Here is a 27557-nt window from a genome sequence, read left to right as displayed (position 1 = left end):
CCACTTTTTGTCACTCTTATAATGATCTTAACAATTATATTGAAAAAGATTATCCAATTTAAACAAAAAAAGTGTACCGAACAGCCTTAATGCCATGAGCACCTTTTTGAGCCAACCAGAGAGAACAAACGGGTTTGTAAGGAAATGGTCAGAGGGGCAAGCCCATCAAAGCTTCGTTTTGTCAATAAAAACATAATGGTCTGGAAAAGGGTTATTTGACAATTCTTGAAAGGTTTTATTGGGCCCTCCGGACCCCGCCTAGTATCACAACCCCCCCCCCCCCCGGAATTTTTTTTCTGGGTACGGCCTTGTTCTATATTATAAACAAACACCTTATGAAGTTTCATTTTGATATGCGACCAACATATTTTCAACGCATAAAATATGCGACCAACGTAAATAGGAGTTATATCCTATTATATTAAGCGAGCAATTACTGTATATCTGTTTATATTTTTATACATGATTATTTTTATATCTGGCTATTTTTATATTTGGTTATTTATGTTCAACGGATCTCGAAAACGGCTCTAACGATTTTTATGGAAATTTGGAACATAGTAGGTTTATGATATAAAAATTCGATTGCACTAGGTCTCATCCCTGGGGAAAATCGCTGAAGGACATGAAAAGGATAATTCATCCTTGGAAAAACAGATGATAATTTCGTCGTCTGTCGATAACAGAAGATGCGTGTGCCTGTGTGGGAGAGAGACAGAATTATTTCCAGCTGTGTAATCATAATCAATCAGCGAGAAATTTTATCTAGCTAGACAATTTAATCGATTTGATCCCTGTCATCAAATCATTATCGCTTAGATGAGTCAAGGCTATGCAAAGGCTAAAAATAAACTTTCTTCTCATGATATTTTTTCAAGTTTTCCGATTTGTATATCATCAAGCTATCAAAATGAAAAAGTTTTCTCAGAAAAACATTTTTTTCCGATCATTACTTTTTGAGATATGAGCGACTGAAGTTTGAATTTTTGGGACAGAACATTTCAAATTCGGTACGATATAAATTCATGAGATTTAGAGGATGGATTCTTCATGGTATTGTTGATCTAGTAAAACAAATATTTTCTGAAATGATAATTTTTTGGAAAAGTTATTCAATTTACCAAAAATAACTCAACTAAAAGTTATTTTTAGTAAATTGAATAACTATCATAAAAATTGATATCTTCAGAAAATGTTTGCTTTACTAGATCAACAATACCATGTAGAAACCATCCTCTAAATCTCATGGATTTATCTCTTACGGAATTTGAAATGTTCTGTCCCAAAAATTTAAACTTTAGGCGCGTATATCTCAAAAGTAATGATCAGAAAAAAAATGTTTTCTTAAGAAAACTTTTTCATTTTGATAGCTTGATGATATGCAAATCAAAAAACTTTGAAAAATATCACGAGTAAAAAGTTTATTGTTAGCCTTTGCACAGCCTTAAGAATCATGTGCATGATTCCCCATTGGAAGGGTGACCGCTTGAGCCAGCTCTCCTCTGAATATGATTCATGAGTTGTGAAAAAACCGCTTCCCGGTAGTTTGGAACCCACCTAAAATTGTTGGTCCATTCATCTCTCATTATCATCCGCCTCATGATCCACGCAAAAGCCTAGAGCTCATGTGGGCATCACCCTCAGCAAAAAAAAGATTATAAAATCTAGGATTTTAAATAGGTTCCGGATACATTTTGGAATCGAGCCAATTTAAACAATTACATTTTCCGTCACCTCATGTCTAAAGTGCTTACTTTACTCCCTTGAACATAATACTAAAGTGTCACTTTTTCGCTCTCGGGAGGAAAAAACAAGAAAACTCCCTAGAGCGTAAAAGTAACTCCATTTAAATAACATGGGAAGCATCTCTATTTTAAAAACGTACATTTGAAATAGGTTAGAAGGTCTAAGCTCAGATGAGGAAGCATATAGAGCAGTCATTAAGCCAACTAAATTCAATACCTCAACCAGACATTTGATCAATATATGAAATTCATGTTTGTATGCTAAAATTATTACAAACTTCATATCACTATGCTAAAGAAATGTATAAAAAATCTTTATTCCATGTTATTCAAAATACCAGCCAACGAATATTCCTCATTAACTAATCAAATTTGAAACGGGAACTTCATCATAGTTGTAGTTGTGGCGGCCATTGTTGTTACAACTTTTGCTGACAGATAGCGCATAGCGCTGTCGGCGGAGAACTGTGATTACAAGCCAGCCCAGCTGTTTAATTTTTAGATCATGTTATAACACATTGTTTGGCCATGTACGTTTTTAAAAATAATTTTATCTGTAGTTTTTTTAAAAATGTAGGTGGAGGAAAAATGTTGTGTATTCCATGAGTGAAAAATGATTTTTCTCCCTCAGGAAAATTGTTGCCCTCGGCTTCACCTCGGGCTTCAAACTTTTCCCTCTGGGAGAAAAAACAGTACTTTTCACTCTAGATATACAAATACTTTTTTGTGAAGCCTGATAAGCAAAGCATTGATAAATGAAATAAGCTTACAGCATTGTTTCACAAGAATTATAATTGGGAAATTAGAAAGACATCAGTATTGTTGAGTAAACTTGCAGCCTGGTTGCATAAAAGCTTGTTTAATTTTAATCATGATTAAATCCAAGAGAGCCAATCAGAGAAGGCTATTGTGAAAAGAAGGCTTCTCTGATTGGTTCTCGTGGTTTAACCCTAATTTTCAAGGATGAAGACACAATAAAACTTTCTTAATGACAAAACGACAAATGAATCACAATGGATGAAAATCGGTGGATGACTAGGAAGTGAATTAGAGTTGGCTCTAGACAAGCTTAGGTCCAACTTACTCCAACTTACTATTTTCAGGTCACAATAAGTCGATAGCAATTTAAATTATTATTTATTTATTCTCAATTAATACAGAAATAATTCATAGTACCATTTTTCAAAACGTTTTTATATAAGCACTTTCAATTTTTTCAATTCGATTCAATTTATTAAAAAACACAAAACAAAATGAGAAAGAATTACAGAACAAATAAAATGCTACAAATATAAAAAAGCCATGGGTTTTGTGGTTGGGTGTGTTGGAGAAGAGAGAAAAAAGAGAGGAAGATACCTAGCTAACTATGGTTTCCCATATAATAGGCAGGCAAAGAAAAGAAGAGAGAAGTGATGAGGAAATAGGGGAAGGTAGAAATGGGGGGAAGGAAGAAAAATAGAGGAATAGGTAAGTAAAATAAAGGTAAGTGAGTCCACTGAAAAATGAAAAAAGAACTAATGAAAAAACAATGCCGGAGCAGAAATCTTGAGTCTTATATATCTAAATGGAAGAAGAAATTACGGTATGTCCAGTTTTTTATATCAGTTTAATTTTTCCGCTGATCTTATTGTCCATGAGAAAGTGATTTGGAATAGGGTTTATTATTTTAGTACCTATGTAAATTAACTGCCTCCTTAAACATTCAATATTAGTGTTATAGGTTACATATTTGTTATCAGTGACCCTTAGATTATAATAATTAAGAGTAGAGTTTAGTGTGAGAGGATAATCGGATCTATATTTTATTAAGTATTCAATTACGGTTTTTATGTATAATTGACGTATAGTCATGACCTCAAAATCACTAAAAACCATATCCGTTGGATAGAACCTGGGTTTGCTTAATATAGTTTTAATTATCAGTTTTTGTGCTACAAATAATTCAGCAATATGACAGTTGAAACAGCCTCCCCAAACAACTATGCCTTACTGCAGAATTGACTCGACTAGAGCATGATACATCATTTTCAGGTGGTTCTTATTAAGAATTATGTTAACTTAGTAAAATTTAAAAGATAAATATCTCATTTTTCCACATATGTATTTAATATGAACATCCCTTTTAAGGTTTTCATCAATTATGATTCCCAAGTACTTAGTATTAGTGACTTTTTTAATTGTGGGGACAATCACAATTACCCAAGTTTAAATTGCACTGAGAAGGAGTCTCAAATCTTGATTATCGTTAGGCTGCCCTACTATATTTGCAGAGAAAGTTATGTAATTAGTTTTTTCAATATTCAAACATGAGGTATTCTTATTTAACCACTTCTTAATTAAAAGCATATATTATGTTCAGCTATGGTATGTACTTCATTCCATGAATTACCGTGAAAAATAGCTGCAGTATAATCTGCAAAGGATATAACATTTGAGTTTAAAGTCTTAAATTTAAAAAGTCATTTACATAGAGTATGAAAAGGATGAGAGAAAGTACAGTACCGTACCTTGAGGAAGACCATAAGAATAAGTTAAATTAGTTACACTAGATTAATCATTTATGGTTAGGGACTGGGTTCTTTTACTCAGATAGCTTTTGAACATAAAGATAGCTTTTGAACATAAAGATAGCTTTTGAACATAAAGATAGCTTTTGAACATATAAGTTAAAGCTTCTGAACATATATAAGTTCAAGCTTTTGAACTTATATAAAACACAACAACTAGTTTCGGCTTTCAAGTGTTAAATTGAAACAGTTTTGAAAACAGGGTGCTTTAAAATGATCACTTTATTAATTAACTATTCAAGTAGCCCTATTGAACTACTTAATTAGATCATTTATTCTAATAATAAAATAAATAGTAATATAATTTTTTGTGTTTTGGCTACTAAAATGCTGTAATTCCGGTTACTCACATTTTAATATACCAAAATTGAAAAAATTATATTATGCATTTTACATGAAAGATTAGCCTACATAACTCTAAACAATCTTTACTAGCATCACAATAATATACATACATACCCTTAAATAATAATAAATAACATACCCTTGGTGGTGGTAGCTTATCGTCTTCAAATCCGATCGCTCTTATCACAGACGGGAATAAAATTTTAACAGCTGAAGATTTGGACAGGTAATTTACAGGAGTCCATAGTCCTGGCCATACCTCATCGCCAACCTTGCTTGCAAAAACATCTGCAGGTCTGAAATAATTCAAAATGGGCTCCACTTGAAACTAGTCTAGAATTAAAATACATGAATCACTCAAAGTATCTCAATCCATTTTCTAAAATGTCAGAAGAGAACACAAAAAAGGGAAGTTTAACCACGTTTCTGGAATTAATATATTAATGACTGGTATATCGCTAATTTTAAAATTGTAAAAGAGAGATTTTCTGGAATATTTTCAAATTTTCGTATTTCAAGTTACAAAACAAAATACTTAGTTAAATCGAATATTTTATATTCATTTCTCACTTGAAGTTACTTATTGAATCATGTTTTCTACGGAAATATTTTAACACATAACAGTCCAAATCTTACATCTCAAATTATACAGCACTTCCTAATCCTGTAATTTTCTATTCAGTATTTTTAATATACTAGGCCAATGGATGGATTTGAAATGATAGATGATCATATCAGAGCGATGTTGAGACAATGTTGCCAGAGTGTGAGATAATTCTATCTTGAAACTATTTTTGATTGAAGGAATTCAGTCTCACCCTTAGCATGAATTTCCAAATTGACAAAAATGTATTGATATTACTCACATGGATCAGAATCATTAAATATTATAGATGAAGAGACAAAATTTGAATGAAAAACAACAAACAATAGAAGAGCTATAGAACCAAGACTGTCACTCATCAAGTTTTTAGCGGGTAGGTTCTGTACATATTCGTTTTGAGTTATGCAGATTAAACTTGTCAAGTATCAGTTAAAAACAAAATAAAACCTGACAACCTACTTAATACTATCTGTGTCGTACTCTTGAACTTATGAACAAGTAAAGAATTAATAATAAATTATTTATGGATGATAATCGAATGAATCATATTACATTCATGATAGATTGTCAGTTCATACCTAAAAACATATGAAAGCGATTTGATTCCGAAGATCATCGCAATTTTTAGATGGCATCTCTATATTGATAGCAAATGTGCACATGCAAATGCTCAGTATAACTCATAAATTTCTCTACTAGGTAGGTTTAATAAAATTCCATGACACAGTGACTTCCTTAATCCTTTGCTCACGTCTTTGAATAAAACAAAAAACTAGTAACAATTTATAAAATGGAGAACAGTTCAGTTGTTATCAATTGCCCACACAACCGGAAATTGGGCTACTCACGTGTTAGGTGCTGGTTTATTTTGATTCATATCTGGGCCGTAAACAAGATCTCCCAGTTTTTGCTCGACCACCCCGAGAAAATCATCGACTGCATCTGAATCACCACCTCCCAGACCCAACAATAGGGTCACCAAGCAAGGCCGCTTTGTGATTGACTCCATGAATTTCGGTGGAAACTTTTGATCTGAATTGTAGAACAACTGAAAATAAAGAAAAACACTTCAAAATCCAATAGACACACATCAAATTCATAAGAGACATTGAGCAAGTTAATGTTTTGTTTTATCTATATAATAAGAGAGAGTGAGGTTGTGTTTGTTCATGTGTTCGAGTGTTCGTTTGTTCGCATCAAAACATGTCAACTTGTGGATTGCATACCGGAAAAACGGGAATGATTTAGATCTCCAAATTTTGCACATAGATTCTAAAAATATCAATCTCGTGCAACTGGAAGCCCAAATTTCAATTTTCCTTCTAGATTTTTCAGAATCAATGTCCAAATTCATCTATGATACCGTACATGACGTTCCATAGGCTACATTGTTGAGCCCAAAGTGTGTTTTTTATGAGAAGGTTATAATGCTGTTTCAAGACTAATATTTTCAAACGGCTGTGTAGCTCAACGGTAAAACGCTAGCTTACGGAGCGATGGTTCCTCGGTTCCAATTCCGATGCTTCCCATTTTTTTGTTCTTAATTTTTCCCCTCGGAACGTATTATTATCAATTATTTTTTGAAGGAATTTGTTTTCATTACAATTGAACTTGGATTTTATCAAATAATTATTTTTAATGTAAAATTTTGCCACCAGTACAAATGAAATGGACATAGTCTTCATGCTGTAGGCCTATGATTGAATTTCATAAGAAAAACATAAATAGATCACAATAAAATAAGTAATAATTTATATTCTTCAGTTATAATGTACTATCAGACACGAATTCGCAGTGAAACGAGTATTTTAGGTATTTTGTTTGGAATTGGGAAAACAAAAGGCTGCCTGATTCAAATTGAGGAGGATCCTAATCGAACTAAAATTTATTGATGTATTGCAAAACTCAATATGATTCTGTGAGGTTTTCAAGTATTATGTATTCTTAAGTTTTCTATACTATAATAAATGAAAGAACTGGCTTATACACGTAAGGAATAGGGAATTATGTTTGACGCATCATCACGTCTGAAATATACTCAACTGATTAATTTGAAATTTTGCATATAGATTTTTAATTAACCGAGGATGGTTATTTATGCCTATTTTCAGTTCTTCAAGATTTCATTACGTCAAGTTTTCAATTTGTCATGCGTCCAGTTGTTGTATAGAAGCAGCTGAACATTTCTTTTAAAAGTACACTAGATGATAGGTATGATTGGGGATCCTATTCGAATAAAAATAACTGATTTTCTGTCGCATCAAAACCGCACCGATTTCTCAAACCGTTCAAAAGTTATTCTCATTCAAAGATACTGATAAATCATCCATCTATCCATCATCTTTACTTTAATAATGGAAAGAGCTGGCTCATACACGTACGTGATATAGGAAAATTATGTTTGACACATCATCACGTCTGAACTACTGGACTGATTGATTTGAAATTTTGCATAAAGATTCTTCATCAACCGAGGATGGTTATAGGCCTATTTTCAAATTTCGAATTTTTTATTACGTCAAGTTGCAGTTTTAAAAATAGACCCTTGCGAAGCACGGGTTACCTACTAGTTATTATATATGGAAGAGCAGGAGTAGTGATCAACTATTCAACTACATATTATGAACCAGGTATCTTCAATAATGAATATGAAGAAAACATATTAGAAGCATTACAACTTCACAAATCACTACTTTGATTGATTGAGTAGAAGCATTTCTCAATTCATGAAGGGAGTCAGTATGAAAAAGTTCAAGCTCGTTTAGTTGTTTCTATTAAAGTAATTTATTAAAAAAAGAGTACCTAGATAGATAGTTTATAGATGAATTTTTGATTAAATAATAAGAAACAATAGCCTGTTTTTTAATTTCCAGTCATTTCATGATTATGTCAGTACCTATGTCATTGATAAATAAATAAATTACAGAACCAAACAAATATTCGAGTATATCAACTCAATAACAATACCCTCTCATATCATTTCAATATTTTAGATGGTATACAATTGATATTTAACATTCCAGTTTTAATTAATAAATTTAAAATAAGGTATATTATAATTTTTCCAATATTCATGGAAAATTCCACATTCAGTTCGGCTCCACGAAAAGTCAAAATGATGATTGCTTAGAATTCTCAGAAAATATCTAACTTTATTTTATTTGTATAATATTATACCTCATATGAGGTGGAAAATCTAATTTTTGATAACTCTCACATCTACATTGGATATCATGTTCTGAAATCAAATGGCAATTTATCGTTTTATGTGGATAAATCACATTATCATTATAACATTTCAGCTTATCTTCAAATTACGAGTTTAAGCTGTTGGATATTTATTTAATAGCAAAATTCTATAATTCTTAAGATTATTTGAGCTTTTAAAATCTATAATCTCGGTGACTGTGATTATTTGTAATCATCTTGAATAAATCAATCATATTTGATATTTCTCAAACATTCACTAGATAATATGATACATTCCAAAGAGAAGTAATCAAATTGAGGTTTTAATGCTACACATCAATGCTTCTTCCATGACAGCTGCTTATTTCGAGTGGACGGTTCTCATGGGATGGGATATAAATAGTAGGTACCTATGAGTCTGCTCCTGTATCATGCGACAGTTGCTTCCATTGAAATGCAACAGAGATATTAAGTTATAATTAAATTTCTGATATAGCTCACGTCACTAATCTGATCCTCTTTTATTGTGACTTCTTGCTGATCAATAATCATCAGCATGATGGAGTCGTACTGGTGGAGCATTTTGAAAGCTGCGTTACACGTCCTTTTTTCCTCATCAATCATGTGAGGAAAGTACAGTGTTAGCGTATGCGTTGATAATTTGCGAGCTAGCTTCGTCAGAGACTTTATCTTCAAGTCCTCCAATTGTTCAGCTGTAATGAAAAAGTAAACATTTGTTCCAAAGCAAATAAATTTACGAAGGAAGTATATAAATAAATAATAAATCCAATAGAAAGAATTTATGTAATAATTATTGAAAAGGACAGCAAACGGTAAAATTATTGCAATGGACGTTCATGTATTCTTATTGAATTTCCTTAGCTTCTTTGTATTTTTTCAATTAAGACAAGCTGTAAATGGATTTTCTTATGACGTATCATCTATTTAGAATTACTCTCGTCAGCTAATAAAGTAAAACTTTATTTTTCTGGTGTTTTTCTTATTCCACCTTTCATTTTCTTATTTCATTGTTCATTTTAAATTACATTCGTCACCAATTTTCTCTTGAGTGAAACTTAATCTTTCTTGGGAAAAATTGATACTTGACTGCTTTAATTAGAATTTCATTGAAAATTGTGGGTGGGGGATTGTAAAAATAATGCGTTTGATTTCAAATGTTGTTTTCCAATGTAAACATATTTTTGTATATATTTACTATAACTATAAATCAAATTGAAGTGTAAGATTGAATTAAAAATTAGATGGAATAAAAGATGATATTTAATTAAATTAAAATAAGAATTAGAGATGTTATGCGAGTTGCATCATAGCAAATCTCACCAATTTCTCTTTCCTCTTTCAGCCTCTCAGCCTCCAATTTCTCAGCAAGTTTCTTGGCTCTAACTTGTTCTTCATCGGTCATCTCTTCAAATGGTATCTGCAAAACGATTGTCAACTACATTCCCAAACTGATTGAAATAACAGTCTATTGGGCTGTCTTTTGTTTTGTATGTATTTTTTTAAAACTATTGTATGAAACACAGTTCCATTACAAGTTTTTATGTTTTCCGCTAGAAGTGCTTTACATTCTGTAGCTGATATTGCCTAAGACAATACCGTAGTACTGTTTATGTCTGATAAGAAATTAAAACATTGTACAACATTATGTGTACAGATTGAAAACCTTGGCACTAACAAAAATAATTAGAATTAGAATAAGAAAATCGAAATGATCCAAATTTCACCAGATCTTCTCTTCAATTTAACCGTGAGTGGATTGTTTAGCTGTTCAATATACAGCTGCTTGATATTGATTGCATTAATTATTGATCAATAAGCTTATAAATAGTATCTATAATAATGACACTGTTATAATATAGGCTAAGTATGATTTCCAATAGCTTTCATCTGTGAAAATTTCCAAATCCAACTATTATTTAAACTTAATTTTATAATTATAAATAATTATTATAATAATTTCTATTATTATTTTATAATTATTATTTTCAGAGTACCGGTATTGCTACTCACACCAGTTCGTTGAGCTTCTCCTTTTAATGCTTTGAGTTCTCTCTCTAGTTCTTGAGTTATTATTCGTATGAGTTTTGGAGCATTAGCACCAAACGTGACACGGACCAACTGACCTCCCTACGAAATTTAAATGTAATTTAAAGGTTTTTGTAAAACCATGAACACAACATTGTCACTATCTTGAATTCCTCCTTGAAGTTACCTTTACTAGATAATAGAATACAGATATTAATAAAGGTCCATATATTTTTATTTCTCTTACAGTAAAAAGGCTAATGGACAGACAAACCAAGTTATTTTTCATATTCATTCTTATTCATTTGTATATGAAAACTCCAATAACTGATGTTTTAGTTACCGTATTTTTCTTATTATCAATTATCAGGCAGTATAATTTATTCACGTTTTCAATCAAACGATCAACTTAGAAAATTAAGTTTCAATTATCCATTACCATACAACTTTCAATTATTGGAAATAATACTGATGAAAGACAGTTGGTAACAAAAAACCATTATATCCTGTGAGTGGAACACTTTCAACTGAAGTGAATTTTAGAATACCAGGTACTGTTTAACCCATTCCACATTACTTTGAAAGCATTCAATTCAATCATATCTTCTATAGTTACTCAATATTTTTCAAATGATTGCAAGATTTTTGACACTTGATAATGGTATTGTAGCCGATCCGTTCGTGTCTACAACTGTTATTAGTAAAAGAGTACTACTTAATTCAAATTCGAATTTATTTCTACACAGAAAAAACAAATTAATTGGAAAGAAAATCCTATTCATATTAACTAGGTACCCAGAACAGTAGAAATGTATGTTACCAGCAATATTTTTTAGTTGATATTTCTTATTGAAGTTGATTCACAGAAGGTGATTGAATATGATTTCATGACAATTATTATGATTTAGTGAACTGAAAATGAAATATATCGATAGATGCAGTCTAGTCTAAATTCATCATATTCTAAAAAAAATCTCGAAGAAATAATTCTTCTTCAATATTCAACATAATATCATTATAATTATTGATTTTTTTAAATTCAAGCTTTGCCTAATAAGAAGCAGAATCATATTTTACTTCAAATAAGTTCTAAATATTTCATATATTACACTCACCCCAATAAACATCCAAGTTGGTTCACTTTTATTACGAAATCGCTCAAGTACTCTTATAGTATCTGACTTTGCCTGAAACCCCATCAAAACATGTTGAAGTTATCTGAATTGATATCAATTATTAAAAACAATTTGAATGTCCTCCAAATTAGAAAAAAACATGGATTGATTATCATCTTTAAATCTCTAAAAAATCTACAAATTTGACTTCAGATTCTCAAACAGAACTGTACCTTCAAGTTGTAGAAGTTTCCAAGGTGTTTTATACTGATAATATTTGTTGGAGTTCAGTTCAAATATTGATTGGATAAATTTTTTGCAATAATGTATTATCTATGAATATAAAAGCCCTGCTCAGTACTAGGGTCTCAAAATTCCTAGATAATTTGATGATGTAGGTCTAGCTTATCTTCCAATGAAACATGAAAATCTCGAAGAAATGGATAAATATTAAAGATATATTATAACTAATCTGGATAAAATATTTTACTAAAGGATATACTATTCTACAATCAAATTTCAAGTACCAACTCACTATTGCAAGATGTAGGTAGTCGCTTCCCAATTCAAGCTTCAACTTTTTCAAATTTCCAACCATACCCAAGCAAGGACCGCACCACTCAGAATAGACATCAACCACTGTAATCACAGAAACAACTGAATTTAGTCTTCCACACCACAATGGATATTCATTTGCTTCAATTTTTCCAACTTCCTTTCAATCATAAAAATAATATCACTGTCTACTGTTGTTATAACGTTCATCACTTCCTAGGGAATACTAACAAATTTCAATGACTAACCAGATGAACTCACTATAAATCACTGATGCTTATTAACTATTTTTTATATATATTCCAACTTTCGATGAATCATTCAATAGGTCTAAAATGACTGCTTTTATAGTTTTGACCATTTCTTCAGTGTTAATCTTATCAATTTCAAATAAGATCACGTACACCTTATTATTGCATGAGAAATAGAAGCAAACTAACCAATGAGTCCTTCTCTTTTCAGTAGATTTTCCCAATCATCTTCATTGTTGACCTCAGTCTGCAGTAGGACGGCTCCTCCTTTTTTGCCAGCCATTCTCCGAGCGTTCGACCTCCCCCCTCGACCTCCTCTTCCTCCGCGCTGCAAATTTCAATTGGATAATGCTACAAAAGTGTCAAATCCAATCACAAAAATATTCAAACTAACTAGATCATCGAATTCACACAAAATTTCGCAACTGACAAATATTCATCCACCTCAATATTCAATAACATATTACAATAGTGGATCTATATTGAAGAACTTGATACTTTACTCTGATCATCTATCACATTATCTTATTCTGCAAAGGATCCAAGTAATCAGAACTATATCAACTCGTTGGACATTAAATTGAAAGAGGATTGAAAAGGATTTTTATGCTGTTGGATACATTCGATAATATTTTTTTGATAAATTATTCGTACAATCACAGTGAATGAACTAAAAAAATAATCATTTACTCAATACGGTAATTGAAAATTAATCCATCACCGAAATTGAAATCGACGGTAATATTATTGGCAAGTGATCGGTATTGACTTATTATATTAATCATGATCATTTTCAATTGAGTTCATTCACTGTGATTGTATGAATAGTTTATTTAAGAAATATTATTGAATGAATCCAACAACATCGAAATCCTTTTCAATCCTCTTTCAATTTAATGTCCAACGAGTTGATATAGTTCTGATTACTTGAATCCTTTGCAGAATAAGATGAATGTCATCAGAGTAAATTTGATTTTAGTTTTTAAACAATATAGATCTCATCAGAGACAATGCAGAGAGAAATCTTAGGACAATGGGGATATTTCAAATGAAGATGAAATCTTTTGCATTCATAACCATATATGGGAAGTCCTTTGCAATAATGAATTGAGATATTATTTTGAATATCGAGGCACCAAGCTCCGCTCTGGAGTACAAAAGCATATAAAATTTATTACAAAAGAGGAAATTATAATATATTTATAGTTCATACAGAAAGGTTCTTTCTAATCACAGTGGATTGAGATTAATTCCCAGAAGAATGCAAAAATTTATCTTACAAAAGCATGTTAAATTTTAATCCAAATCAGAGAAGATCATTTCAAAAATATAGCTTATCAGATTGGTTCTACTGGAATTAATCAGGATTAAAATTTAACCGGCTCTTGTACAACCGGCACTGATTGAATGATTACAAAAGTTCAACAGCTGAGTCATAATTTTGTCTCAGTTCCACACACATGCACTCGCTCACTCACTTCCATCATCAACAGACGACGAAATTATCAGCTGTTTTTACAAGGATGAATAAACCCTTTTGATGTCCTTCAGCGAGTTTTCCCAGGGATGAGACCTAGTGCAATCGAATTTTCATATTATAAACCTACTATTTTCTGAATTTCGTGAGAATCGTTAGAGCCGTTTTCGACATCCGGTGAAATACAAACATATAAACATCCAAACATATAAACAGAAATTGCTCGTTTAATAGTATAGGATAATCCAACACATAAGGTCTTGATAAAATCATTCTGAAAAATTTCTTTAATTTTTTTTTTTCAAAAAAAATCTAATCAGCCGCTACTTGTTATACAGAAAAAATTGAAATCTTTTTCTAAATCGGAAAGTGAGCACTCTTATAATAAGAAGCCCATATTCTCAGCATTATATTTCTTGATGTCAAAGCAAACTCGGACCAAGAGCTCGATATTCAATAACGAAATAATCGGAGGATATATTAGAGACAAAAAAGACAACAATCAATGAGAGCAGTAGTTTTGAGAATAAGCCTGTTGAAATTTTTAAATGTAGGCGATAATAGATCATTGTTTTTAAAATTATGGTAACATATAATTATGTACCATACAATAATTTATAGAATTCAGATCGAGTATTATTGTGATTTGTAATGAGGATCAGAAATCTCAAAAATACCGCAAAATGGCAGTGAAAAATTCTGCGGAACAGCTCAATAACACCAAGAAACACTTTCTGCACAATAGCAGAATAAATCATTATCCGACAGTAAACTATATAATTACAGGCGAGAATCAAGGTTGTAGTTAGTTGGTGAAATATTTTTACAATTTTCATTCTATTTCATCGCAGTAATCAAAATTACCTACCGGTCTTTTGGCCATTATAAATCTTGTTTGATATTTCCGCTTCAAAAAAATCTAATACAGCAAACAAGATCACTTCAAATTCACACAATTCGGCGAGGGCTGGCACTTGAATATCTAAGTTTAAATAATATAAGTTTCAAAACAATTTGAACTGTGATACGATGAACAGGTTATCAACCACTGAATTCACAAAATCAAGTTATGCGGTTGATACAAATTGCGGAGAAGAACTGAGTTTAGCAATACTTTAATGGTGGCCGGCACCCGGTAATGGGATGGGAGAAAGTTTAGTGGAGGGAAAATGAGTGGAGCCGGTGGGTGGAAATTTTCTGCCGTCTTGAATTTCCCCCACTCCAACTCGCAAAACACATACACACACACAATAATAATAATAACAGTGGAAGAAGTCGATTTTGGAACTGTGGTGTACTGGATTAGAATGAGGATCCGTTTTAGTGAATTCTTATCCAAGGTTCACCCTCTTTGAAACTATTATATCAACCCTCACCCTTGACTCAGCCAAGTCAGAATCTAGTCTCATCCTCTCTCTCTTAATCCCACAAAACGAAATCTCCTTTTCCTTTTCCTTTCCATGTTTATTGCTTAACCACACCCATCAAGACTTTAACCACCATTACCCTTCCATGGAAGTTGGCATTTGCTGCGGACACAAGTCGTCCAATACGTAAGATAATTACAAGTCAGGATAAAACAAGGCCATAATAACTTTATAACGAAGTTATTATTTTATATTGCTGTTGTCGTGGTCTTCTGAGACGTCAAGTTATTTACGAGGTTCAGGCACGCCAGAGATTTTTATCTCAGATAAAAAAGTTTTCTCCAAATAAACCCGCACGAGCTATTCTAATTCCATTTTCAATGGAAATTATCGTTGAAGGGAAGTTCGGTTGTGTATTTCCATGATAAGTCAGCATTTAATGAGTACTTACTTTTCAATGCGCTAATACCGGAACTAGTTCGCTCTTGGTACTGGAAGGATGTGATTAGGGTCTTCTTATATCTGAAACATGAATCTGAAAAATTTATCACGAATTTAAATTAGTTTCCGTGAAGGAAAGTTACTGAAAATTTCAAATAGGAGAATTCAAATTATGAATTATTATGACTTCGTCAGTGGTGTACTGGCTGGGGTTTGCATCTTCAGTCTCCTACTCTATAATATAATTATGCTCTATCTGGCTGCGGGTTCGAATCCCGCCCGCCCATAGGCAATGATGTTTGATCATTAGATACATCAGCCACGCACCAATTCAATTAACCATGCACAAGTAAAAAGCTTATATGGGCATCATATTCACGGTAAGAAGTGAAAAAAAGATTACACATTTTATAAATACGGTGTTCTATATAGTACAACGTGAAAGCTTTTTGTTTCGTATCTTGTCTGTATGTTTTTATTTCGGAGTTTGTATAATAATTTTTTGTAATCGTTGATAAAGAATAACGTTGTAATCAATAAGATAGAATATTAATTTTAATTTTGATTGAGCTAGGTGAAAGTTCTCTGGAGAGCGTAGAGGCTATCCCTACACATGATAAGTTATTAAAAAATACCGACACTTTTATAAAACGAATACAAGTCACTAAGTTACTATCTATAAATTTTAGTTACAAATACTGTACCAAATTACGGGCGTTTTGTACCAAAACAAATGTTAGCGGTATTCAGTGTAGGTTCTATAATTTGTATTTCTATTATTATGAAGTATATAAAATAGGCTTATAAATAGTGCTATTCCGCTGCTTTATTTCGCGGATCTCAAACATTCCTGTTTGGAGCTGATTCCAGAATAATTTAATGACTGCAAATATGGGTTTCTGTATTTCAGTATAACAGTAGGATTTTTTATGAAAATCAATAAAAATAGTCAAGGTGAGTGTTAAAACACTGTGTTAGTTTCATAATAGGTTACAGTTAGTGTGTGACCTTGAATGATTTGAAAATCAATACGCTATAACTCAGAAATGCCATTTTAGGGATTCCCAACATATATTTTCCGACACGGTACAGCATAATGATTCATGAGAAAACTCACAACCTTTTAAGATTTCCTTGGATCCACTATTGTATATTGACTATGATTGCAGGATAGCCACTTCTCATATAAGAAATAGAGATATATTTCTCAAGTGCAGGCTACTGGGAGAGAAATAGAAAGAAGAATGAACATTATTTATATTAATATTAAGCCATAATTGATTATGGTCGTCAAATCAACATTGGTCTAATCTTTGATCAGAATTCAGAACTGAGCTTATAGTTGCAGTTGAATTGAGCTATTATAGTTGGCATGATCACGTTGATTCTAAATATTTGGGATTGTTGCAGTCCTAAACAGTCAATCATCAGCCTCAATTTACCTAAAATAGATCTAAATATATGCACTTAATTCTGAAAGATATTGATTTTTTTTTCATTTTCAGAATTATAGCAGCAATTTACTCGAGAACGAATAATACATTCAATGAATTTCAATAATACTAAATTAATTCAGAAGTAGGATATTTCACAAAACGCGTGATATTTGATTAAGCTATGAAATTCCAAAGATGAAACCTGTGTAAGACTAGATATAATTCTTTATTTCCAATTTACAATAATTTTTTGAGTTGATAGTTCAGCTGTGTGAAAAATTGAATAGATAATATTTCTAGCACTATTCATAAAAAATGACAAAAATCCAGTTATTTTAGCACACTTGAGAATACATTAGTTCTAAAGAAATAAAAACATATCATTCATTGCAATGTTATAAATATTTTTTTTAATTCCAACTTCTTAGCTGATTCAATTGACTACTGCACAATATAGTTCTTCAATCTAAAACATTTTCTACACCGCGAAGGAAGATAGGTAATTAATCCAACAAATGTAAATCCTACATTTAGAAATATGATTTTATAACAAAGGAGAATAATAATAATAATAATAATAATAATAATAATAATAATAATAATAATAATAATAATAATAATAATATAATAATAATAGGGTAGTTATTATTGTTACAGTAAAAATGTCATACAGTAATAATAAAATATAATTATGAAAATGATAGTAATCATTCTACGCAATAGTGCAATGAAAAACTTTCAGACATAATACGCTCATGAAACGTCAAAGATATGACTGTTTACTTTGAGTGATAAATTACTTTGAGAAAATTAAATGTCTTTCTATTGTTTGGTTGAAAGGACAGGCCCAGACCATTATCAATATAAAATATGGCTCAAAACATGGTACTGGGATGAAGAGGTGAATGGAAACTGAATGGTTACGGGTGGAAGGGGGGTTCCTTGTGTTCTCCCCCAAAGGGAGGGCTCCGTACCATGACACAGATCAACGCATTCTCCTCCCCCCCCCACCATGCACCCATTTGCTATTGTATAAATAACACTTTTCCAACCACAACTTGCTGCTTTCCTCACATTCAACAACAAACAAACCGTTTCCACCAGTCCATCCCCACTATTTCCTCACTTGGAAATTGTTCTCTAATAGGATTTATAGTAAATGGAAGGAAGGGGAAATTGAAAAATCACCGTAGCACTTAACAACATGGAAAAAGCTCAGTTAGCATTTGAATGGCACAATGAATGTAGGCCTACCTCTACTATTCAATCAATGGATATAGAGGCGCACTATTTGTGAATCAGGTGATGAATGGTTTTTTCAAGTTGAAAGTACCGTACATAATATAGAAATGGAGGAATATTATTTGATTGGAGAAATATTATTCTGAGATTGAATCTCCTATTCCTGTTCTAAAATACACATGAAGAAAGTGGGGTAGTGTGAACCTAGAGATGTGAGTGATTGAATATTGTAGTGAATTATTCATAATTATTAAAGGATCTATACAGAGAATAAAAGATAAAATTTTATTAGAGGTCCAAGAAAAATCTTGGTATTTGACCAACATAATATGCGATAGTTAGACAGTGAAATTCCATAATATTATTCATTGTGCATGTGTGTTAATTTATCAATTATACAATTTTATTGAATTATCTAATTATTGTGTTTTATATTATCGATTATGTGCTAAAAAATGTAATTAAATTCATACAGAGTGAGTCATATGTATGGAACCCTTCAGTTGTACGTCAAAAGGTAGTATTTGACCAAAAACTTATCCTGAAAGTTGCAGTATTATATCTACAAAAGTCTCAAATTTATTGAGGGGTTCCCATACATATGACTCACTCTGTATAATAATCAATGTACCTAAAATGTACTCTAGGCACCTTGGCCTTTATTAATGTGTTCAAACCTTCAAAACTTTGAATGTTACCTTTTAATTAACTTTTGAAATATATTTAGTCTTTTGAATAGGTTTAGATACAATTACAAATTAATATATTCAACATACATTTGAGTACCCTATCCTACAGTGTATTATATTATCCAAGAGATGAAATTAACTCATTTATACCACTATAGTATGTTTAAAATAAGTTGAGACTTCGCCCTCCATCCAAAGAAATTACAGGGTTGCCAAATCGTGTAAAATTGCAACTTTCTCAGATTTCCATTCTTTTCCATTCAGATTTCCAATTCTAAGTCAGAATTGGATGTAGAATATCATCCCCGGTATCCTAGTTCAAATTTTATGATAAAATTGGAAACATTGCAAAGATTTGTTTTTCTTTTGAATATCACTTCTCTCAGAATCATGGGGCGTCGTAATGCATAATATTTTTATATCAAATTAACGGGGAGAATGTCTTCTTTTTATTGGTGTCTGGATCATTTTTATCCGACCTATAGTCAATGTCGAGACATTTTGAGCAGGAAACATGAAATTTTCTACATGCTAGAAACCTTTTCGTTTCAAAAAATAAGTAGGTGGTGAAAGCGAGAAAGTTTCAAAGAAATAATTAAAATTATTTTTCCAATTGTCAAACGTACTTGGAAGAACGTATTTTGGCCTCTCAGGAGTTTCAAAGTCAAGGATAGCGGCTGAATGGTGTGCTAACATTTGCTATCAATAGCTAACGACAAAAACAAAATACGGAGAACGATTCAAAAATTCATCAACACTGCAAGCCACGTGATTATTAATAGTGAAAATGACAACCTCGCCTCGAATAATCCAAGCAGTGTTTCATTACAGCCTTTCCTTTCCAAAGGCAATCAGCTGTTTGCGTTTGAAATAGTTCAGTCAAATATCTTGCACATTGCCAGCCTTTAGCAAACAATTTGGTACACAATGCATACCATGCAGCCGCTCTCCTAACTTTTAAATTCCTAAGAGACCAAAATACAATCTTCCGACTACTTTTGACAATTGGAAAAATAATTTCAATTATTTCTGAGAAACTTTCTCGCTTTCACCACCTTGATATTTTATTCTCCAACAGACTGAAAATTGAATTGAGCTAAAGACTTGATTTGACGCTGCTATAGTTTAATAATAAAATTAGTAAACTAATAATATATTTACACAGAACTTATTTTTTGAAACAAAAAAGTTTCTAGGATGTAGAAAATTTCATTTTTTCTGCTCAAAATGTCTCGACATTGACGAACATAGCTAATCATTATTAAAAAATAACTATAGGTCGGATAAAAATGATCCAGACAACAATGGAAAGGAGACATTCTCCCCGTTAATTTGATATCGACATTGACGAACATAATCATTAATTAAAAAACAATTATAAAATAATAATTTTATAATTTATTATAATTTTTAATTATTATCATTTATTTAAACATAATTATAAGTCGGATTAAAATAATCCAGACACCAATAGAAAGGAGACATTCTCCCCGTTAATTTGATATAAAATTATCACGCATTACGCCCCATGATTCTGAGAGAAGTGATATTCAAAAGAAAAACAAATTTTCGCGATGTTTGCAATTTTATCATAAAAGTTAAATTTCCTTTTAATCCTTCAACCCTGAAACTTTGTTTTTGTTATCACTTCTAGGATATAGGGGATGATATTCTACATCCAATTCTGGCATTGAATTGGAAATTTGATAAAGTTGCAATTTTACATGATTTGGCAACCCTGTAATTTCTTCGAATGGAGGGCCAAGTGTCTCAACTTATTTTATACAGACTATAATAGTAGGCTATGTAACCCGTATTTCGCAACGCTCTGCAAAAAAACACTATAAGATATATAAGGCATTATGATGAGTGTTTATATACGTCACCATGCTAAGTCTTCATTATAAATAACGAATCAAAATAGGCCTTCAATCGTCCTCGGTATATTCAGAATTCTTACCTAATGAAACATTAAGATTATACTATAGACTACACCCATTCCTTGACCCCTTCTATGACCGTACAATACATTTGAAAAATCGTGTGAAAAATTATGCTGCTCAATTGATGAATGAATTGTTATTTTTGAGCTCTACTAGCTCTTTTAAGCTTTTTCTTCCTTATTTATATGAATATTTTTCTTACTACAGTATACCCCTCAACTAACATTCCTGAAACTAACCCAAATATCATTCTCTTCTAATCTTATTAGTTATACTGAATCGTTGTGGATATTTAATGGAGTGCGATATTATATTCCTCTCTTTTTTTATTGTATACTCTTATACTATTGGTATATGTCTGTAAGGCTTGTACTGGAATTCGTCTGTGAACCTTTCTATGTTTGTATCGGATAAATAGATAAATGAATAAAATTGTTGAAAATTTTTAGTAAATCAGCGAATGTACGGTATAGTTTTGGCGTGATGCATCACAAAAACCGGGATTCTCAATTTTCTAAAAGTACCGTAGACTAAGATGAAAGAAGGTAGCAGATTAAGGTATCAGGGAGTCTCCATGATTCATTAGTCATGCTCACTGAATTACAGTGAGTTTTGTGGGAATACCATTCATGTATTTTATTAAATCTCTCGTATTTTATTATAGGAGCTGAAGTGTAAATACTTTTGAAAACTAAAATCACTGAACTGTGTTGATGAATAATTTATAATAATTCAAAATGAGTCACATGATTGACCCCCACACCAATGTGTTTTTAAGTTGTTCGACTGATTCATAACAATATTGATTTTATAATTTTCCAGTAAGACTTTTTCTTCCGGCTTAAATTTTATCGAATTTAACAAAAATGTATTGGAAAGTTTAAGTAGCCTATAATAAATTCTAGTATTATCACTAGTAACTAGTATCATACTAGTAAATAAAGTATAGTATATAAATAGGTACCGGTACTGACTTATTGAGCTTTCCATTACGAAATTTCCGAGAATTTTATTAGAACCCATCTATTAATCCATCTAATCAAAAGTTGTGTATAATCTATAATATTATAGGATAAAGAATCGCTTCATGTACGGGATAGGAAATACACGAATGACGCATCATCACGTCTGAACTACTGAACTGATTACCTAGAAATTTTTCATAATGATCATTAATTTACCGAGACTGGTTATAGTCATTTTTTTAAAGATAATCAAGTTTTCAATTCGTCAAGTTTCCTGTTTGTGATACTTTGCTCAAGTGGACATCTATCTAACTACCGAGGATGGACTTATTTTAATTATGATTGCATTTTACAACAGAAAATTTTCCCCAGAGCAAAACACGAGTTACCTGCTGGTACCCGATAGAAAAACAAAAGACGACAGAAATCCTGTCACACAACGTCACATAACTGCTGTGACTCCATGTCACAATCACTGCTCTGTAAAAAGTTAAAGTACTATGGCATAGAGGACAAAGAGTTGAATTTGATTGAAAGCTTTCTGAGCAATCGGGCACAGGTTGTGAAAGTAAATAATAAACTATCTTCCCCAAGAACGGTAAAGACTGGAGTACCCCAAGGCTCAGTTTTGGGGCCATTTCTATTTGTTGTATTTTGTGAATGATTATAGTTGTAACATCCCATGTCATTCAGTACTTTACGCCGATGACACAACAATCCTGAACTCTGGAACCAATCTAGGGAATCTAACTCGTGACCTTAAGCTATCATCTGAAGCATCGAAAGAATGGTACACCTCTAATGGTCTATCTCTTAATGAGACTAAAACGGAGAAAATATTGTTTTCATTAAAGAGCAGTCTGAATACTGAATTACAAAATTACACACAACCAGTTAAATTACTTGGTATAGTGCTGGACAGTAAATTGTGTTGGGATGAACACGTTGAATTTCTTTGTAAAAAACTGGCTAGAGTCACATTTCTTCTAAGAAAACTGAAACCTTTAGTTACCACTGACATTCTGCTAATGACATATTATGGTCTGTTTCATTCACATTTGAATTATGGCCTTCGATTATGGGGGAACAGCGCCACTACAAATAAAGTGTTTTTATGGCAGAAGAAGGCTCTGCGATGCATAGGGGGATTGAAATTCAACGAATCGTGCAGAGAAACTTTTAAACGTTTGGGCATCATGACCCTGGCTAACGTGTACATTTACAGCAATGTGGTTTTCATAAAAGAAAATGAAAAATACTTTATTAAACAATCTGAATCTCATGAACATGATACCAGGAAAAAGTTCGATTTGGTAAAGCCCACCATAAGACTGCACAAATCCTACAAGAGCCATAAATATCAACAGTTCGTACTGTTCAATAAACTGCCCTCAGTAATCAGAAACCTTCCAAAAGATATGTTCAAGAAAAAAGTGAAGGAGCTACTAAAAACTAGGGTGTTCTATACATTAGAGGAATACCTCAGCAGCGAATTTGTTCAGCCACATAATGAATTAATTGTAAAGTACCTACCTAGTCTTGATATGGCAAAGTTTTTCCATGTTATCTTATGCTGTTTTATGTTATCTGACATTGTTTTATATTGTACCGTAGCCTATCTGAGTTACTTCATCTATGTAAATGTCTATCACTTTCCTTTGTACCTGACCGACGTGACGAGATCCATGTATATGTTATATATTTGTTGATCAATAAAATGTATTCTATTCTATTCTAGCGTTGTTCGTGTACTGTAAGCTTACTCTCAACTGATGAAGAAGAGATTGTGCATCCTTTTTCAGGATTTATTTATTTTATTTAAATGGTCTTATATATGAGTGTTGTTTATTATATTATTGAAATCAATTCACATTACTAGATACCAAATTCAATGTAGGCTACATTATATCATTGTCAGTACCATCAACTTTATCAGGTAGTAGGCAATTTAAAAAAAATAGAACTGAGTAGAATTTATTTGAGTTCATCCATCACCCTACCAGTTATTATCCTAAATATAAAAATTCAGTGCTGGATTTGAGGTACATTTATTTACCGTTCTGTGCGAAAAATCGCTCACATTCATCCTTATACACATCCTTATACTTACACCAATAAGCAAGAAAAGAACTATTTTTACTACAATCTCACCATTTTTTACAATTCTTTTACATATTGTGGAGGAATTGATTTTGATAAGTATTTTATTTGATGATTTGAAGAAGTAAGGGAAATTATTTAATAAGATATTTTATATTTTTCTTGTTGACCAATCTTCTTCTTGGTTATAATTGTAAGACAGGACTTGTAATTTCTCTGCCCGGACATATAATATGACAATTGTATTTTCTAGTTTAATTACCTGATTGTTCTTTGTTAAAAGATGAATGAATTTTGAAAATTTTCATTCTCATTATAATTAGGCTACAAAATATACAGTTATTTCAATTAATCACTACAGTTTACTATATTTTCAATACAGTTTGTAGTTTTACTTGGAGAAAGTTATTTTACTCTCAAAATCTAAGGTTGAATATAAACTTTAATTGAAAAAAAAACTCATTAGTGGGTAAACATTGTTTTGTCTGGTGTGTGCCAGAAAAAAGTAAAATACAATATGACATGAAAAATTAAATACATTAAATAGAATAAAATTTGAATATATAAGGTCCCTGCAAGGTTGAAAAAAACCTGAGCGCAGAGGCCGACTGTTCGATGATTAACAAAAATAATGAATGGGATACCATATAAAACATAGCTTTTTTACCGTATCTAATTTATTTAGAAAATCGGGAAAAGAAACAGGGAGTGAGAAAGGGAAGAGGAACAGAGGAAGTAGCAGAATAGAGGCATAAGGGGAAGTGAGAAAAATTGAAAATTACATAAAAAATATTAGAAGTCTATACAATATTCAGAGAATTTAAGTATGGTATCAATTGAAAAATTCTTAATAATTTGAAATAAATGTTGAATAGAGAGAATCTGAGGGTAGCACTTTTCAAGTCATTCTAAATAGTGATAGTAGGTAGGCTATATTTTTATCGCACTTAAGTTTATATACTCTATATTACCAGTCAACAATTTACCAAGTTTAAAAATAAAAATTATTTTCAAAATTAGGAACATTATTAGATTTATTCAATTAAATGGATTACAATCTTGTAACTGTATACCAGCGACTTCTTTTCACGCTGAGATTTGTATCTCAATGTTATTGATCATTAGGTTTTTAAAGAACTTGTTAGTTTACCGGTATTCCTTTTTCTACAATGCATTTATAGGCGATACTGTGTAAAGTTTTGAAACAAATATGGATAATAGTTTATAGTCAATTATCCTGAGCAAACCTATACTGCAGACAAAATTCAAATCAGCCATTGATTAACTTATTAATTAAAAATTAACAGTTTAAAATTTAAAATTGTAACGGTATAATATAATAATTGTTTAGTTGTTCGAGTATCAGCTGTGATTCTTGAAGGATTCAAATTATAGAATTGTACCATAGAATGGTTCAAATAGCTGTCATTCATAAAACTATTTACTTTCCTGATGACACTATATGTAGAGAAAAGATCTTGGGCAATAACATTACATAAATACAACTTAACAACTGTGATATTAGGTACTTTGAAAAAACTGTGGATGTTGCTTTGATAGAAAGAAAGAAATAATGGTTCATTTATATCAATTAATCAATGAGCCATTTGGAAATTCAAGGCAAGAGCCAATGTAAGTCTTTGTTTATTTCTATACTTGTGCAGTAATACCTCTTTAGGTAGCAGATCAGTGTGATTAAATTATGGAGACACAGGAAATGCCTCCCACAACTAATTCGTTTCATAAACAATATTGATTTCTTACCTATAGAGGTCCCAAATTCATAATTGACGCAGAGGCTAACATTCTTGTTACTTGGGTCACTATGGTTACTGTCGAATCGTGAGCTTGCTGAGTACAAAAAGGAAATCACAACAGAACCAACTGATTGATATGAGAAATCAATAAAATTTATTCAACTGCACAAGCATTGATAGATGGAATGTGAAAATACAATAATAACCACTATGAGTGAATTGCAGTACCGTTATAAAATGAGTATAATACATTAAATTCAAGTTTGAAGTCGATATTGCTGGATATCAAAATATTAATATAAACAATCAAAAAATTAAGATTGAGTTCAACAGAAGTATTTTTAGAATGCATCAATTAAGGTAATTGAATTAAATTGTGGGTTACTTATTAGACTGCATTATATTATTCTAATTACAATGTACTGAAATGTGTTTTATCATTATCATATAGGATAGTTCATAGGATAAAATATAATAATGTCCCATGTTGGAGCGTAGAGTTCTTTTCTCTCGAGATTGTGATGTCCTAGCTGCACTGCAATGTGACACAGAACGCTCTTGGGTAAGGTGAGATCTGAGATGCGTTACTGAAGACTTATCACGCATCGCTTTGCCCTAAGCTTAATCTACGATCATGATCATACGTTCAAACGGAGAGATTTATCAGCTGTTTGTTTGAAACTCGAATGTAAAGCATGATAAAAATTTGATCATATATAATATACTAGTAGTTCTGTGAACAGTAGACCTCGCGCTTAGTGAGTTACATTGACCTGTTGTTATGTTTTCTCAAAAATTAATAAATAATTTATCAATTAAAAATGTCTAGAAAGAATCCTAAATAAACATAGAGCTGTCCTATATCGTACCGTGACGTGTCGTCCCGGAATATGAGTGTGAGCGCTGTTATCAGGTTTGGCTGCAACTGTCTACAACGTTCATGGAAAGATACATTTTCAAGATGTTCGATGTTTTTGAACGGGTAGTATTATAGTCCACTAGACAGCTGATTTATGATGAATAATTCTATAGTCTGATTTTTTCGGTAAGATTGGTGTATGAAGGAGGCTCCTTTTTCCTTTTATATTATCCTTGAAATGCAAAATTTCCAAAAACCTTGTATATACGTCGACGCGCAATTTAAAAAGGAACATACCTGTCAAATTTCATGAAAATCTATTACCGCGTTTCGCCATAAATGCGCAACATAAAAACATTTAAACATTAAGAGAAATGCCAAACCGTCGACTTGAATCTTAGACCTCACTTCGCTCGGTCAATTATAGTAGACCTGGATTAAAGTTAAACGTAGATGGTGCATAAGGGCCTAAACAGGATAGCACGCGCGCATCCAACAGTAGACGACCCTCGTGCTTCACAGTTGCATTACAATACGGTAATGAATAATGGAGTTCAAATTGCATTCAATCTTCATTCTAATAAATATATCTTCATACAATCAAAAACGCATCATATAAATAAATATTATTTAGATATGTTTTATATAATGTAATTCATTTTGAATTAGTGTACAAGCTAGCAAATATTGTAACTCACATAAATAGAGAAATCCATCTCTGCAGGGTACAATATTGATACATGTATTGTCGAATGAACATGACATTTATATCAATATTTTTCTTTCAAATAAATCAGAGACTAGAGTTGATAGCAACGTTATTTTACATCTTGTTCATTTGACACTTTTTGAGGTGAAACAATT

General features: G+C 31.7%; 1 protein-coding gene across 2 annotated transcripts in view; it reads right to left on the bottom strand.

The window, feature by feature from the left end:
- LOC111047970 overlaps positions 1–26150 on the bottom strand; it is a 30747-nt gene extending 4597 nt beyond the window's left edge. The window contains exons 1-10 of one of the 2 annotated variants that reach the window (XM_039428039.1): positions 25842–26150; positions 15713–15783; positions 12607–12745; positions 12147–12250; positions 11612–11683; positions 10482–10598; positions 9792–9888; positions 8952–9163; positions 6110–6309; positions 4797–4953 (exon numbers count right to left, since the gene is read on the bottom strand). In XM_039428039.1, the coding sequence (XP_039283973.1) occupies positions 4797–4953; positions 6110–6309; positions 8952–9163; positions 9792–9888; positions 10482–10598; positions 11612–11683; positions 12147–12250; positions 12607–12700 (1053 nt within the window). In that variant the 5' untranslated portion in view covers positions 12701–12745; positions 15713–15783; positions 25842–26150. Of the gene's footprint in view, positions 1–4796; positions 4954–6109; positions 6310–8951; positions 9164–9791; positions 9889–10481; positions 10599–11611; positions 11684–12146; positions 12251–12606; positions 12746–14762; positions 15009–15712; positions 15784–25841 lie in introns of those variants that run through there. The other variant, XM_039428038.1, reaches the window with a different exon arrangement.
- Positions 26151–27557: the final 1407 nt, after the last annotated feature.

This window comes from Nilaparvata lugens, chromosome 5 (genome assembly GCF_014356525.2).
Source record: "Nilaparvata lugens isolate BPH chromosome 5, ASM1435652v1, whole genome shotgun sequence".
NCBI lineage: Eukaryota > Metazoa > Arthropoda > Insecta > Hemiptera > Delphacidae > Nilaparvata > Nilaparvata lugens.
The sequence above is the reverse complement of the archived record's forward strand: the minus strand, read 5'-3'. Positions and strand labels throughout refer to the sequence as shown.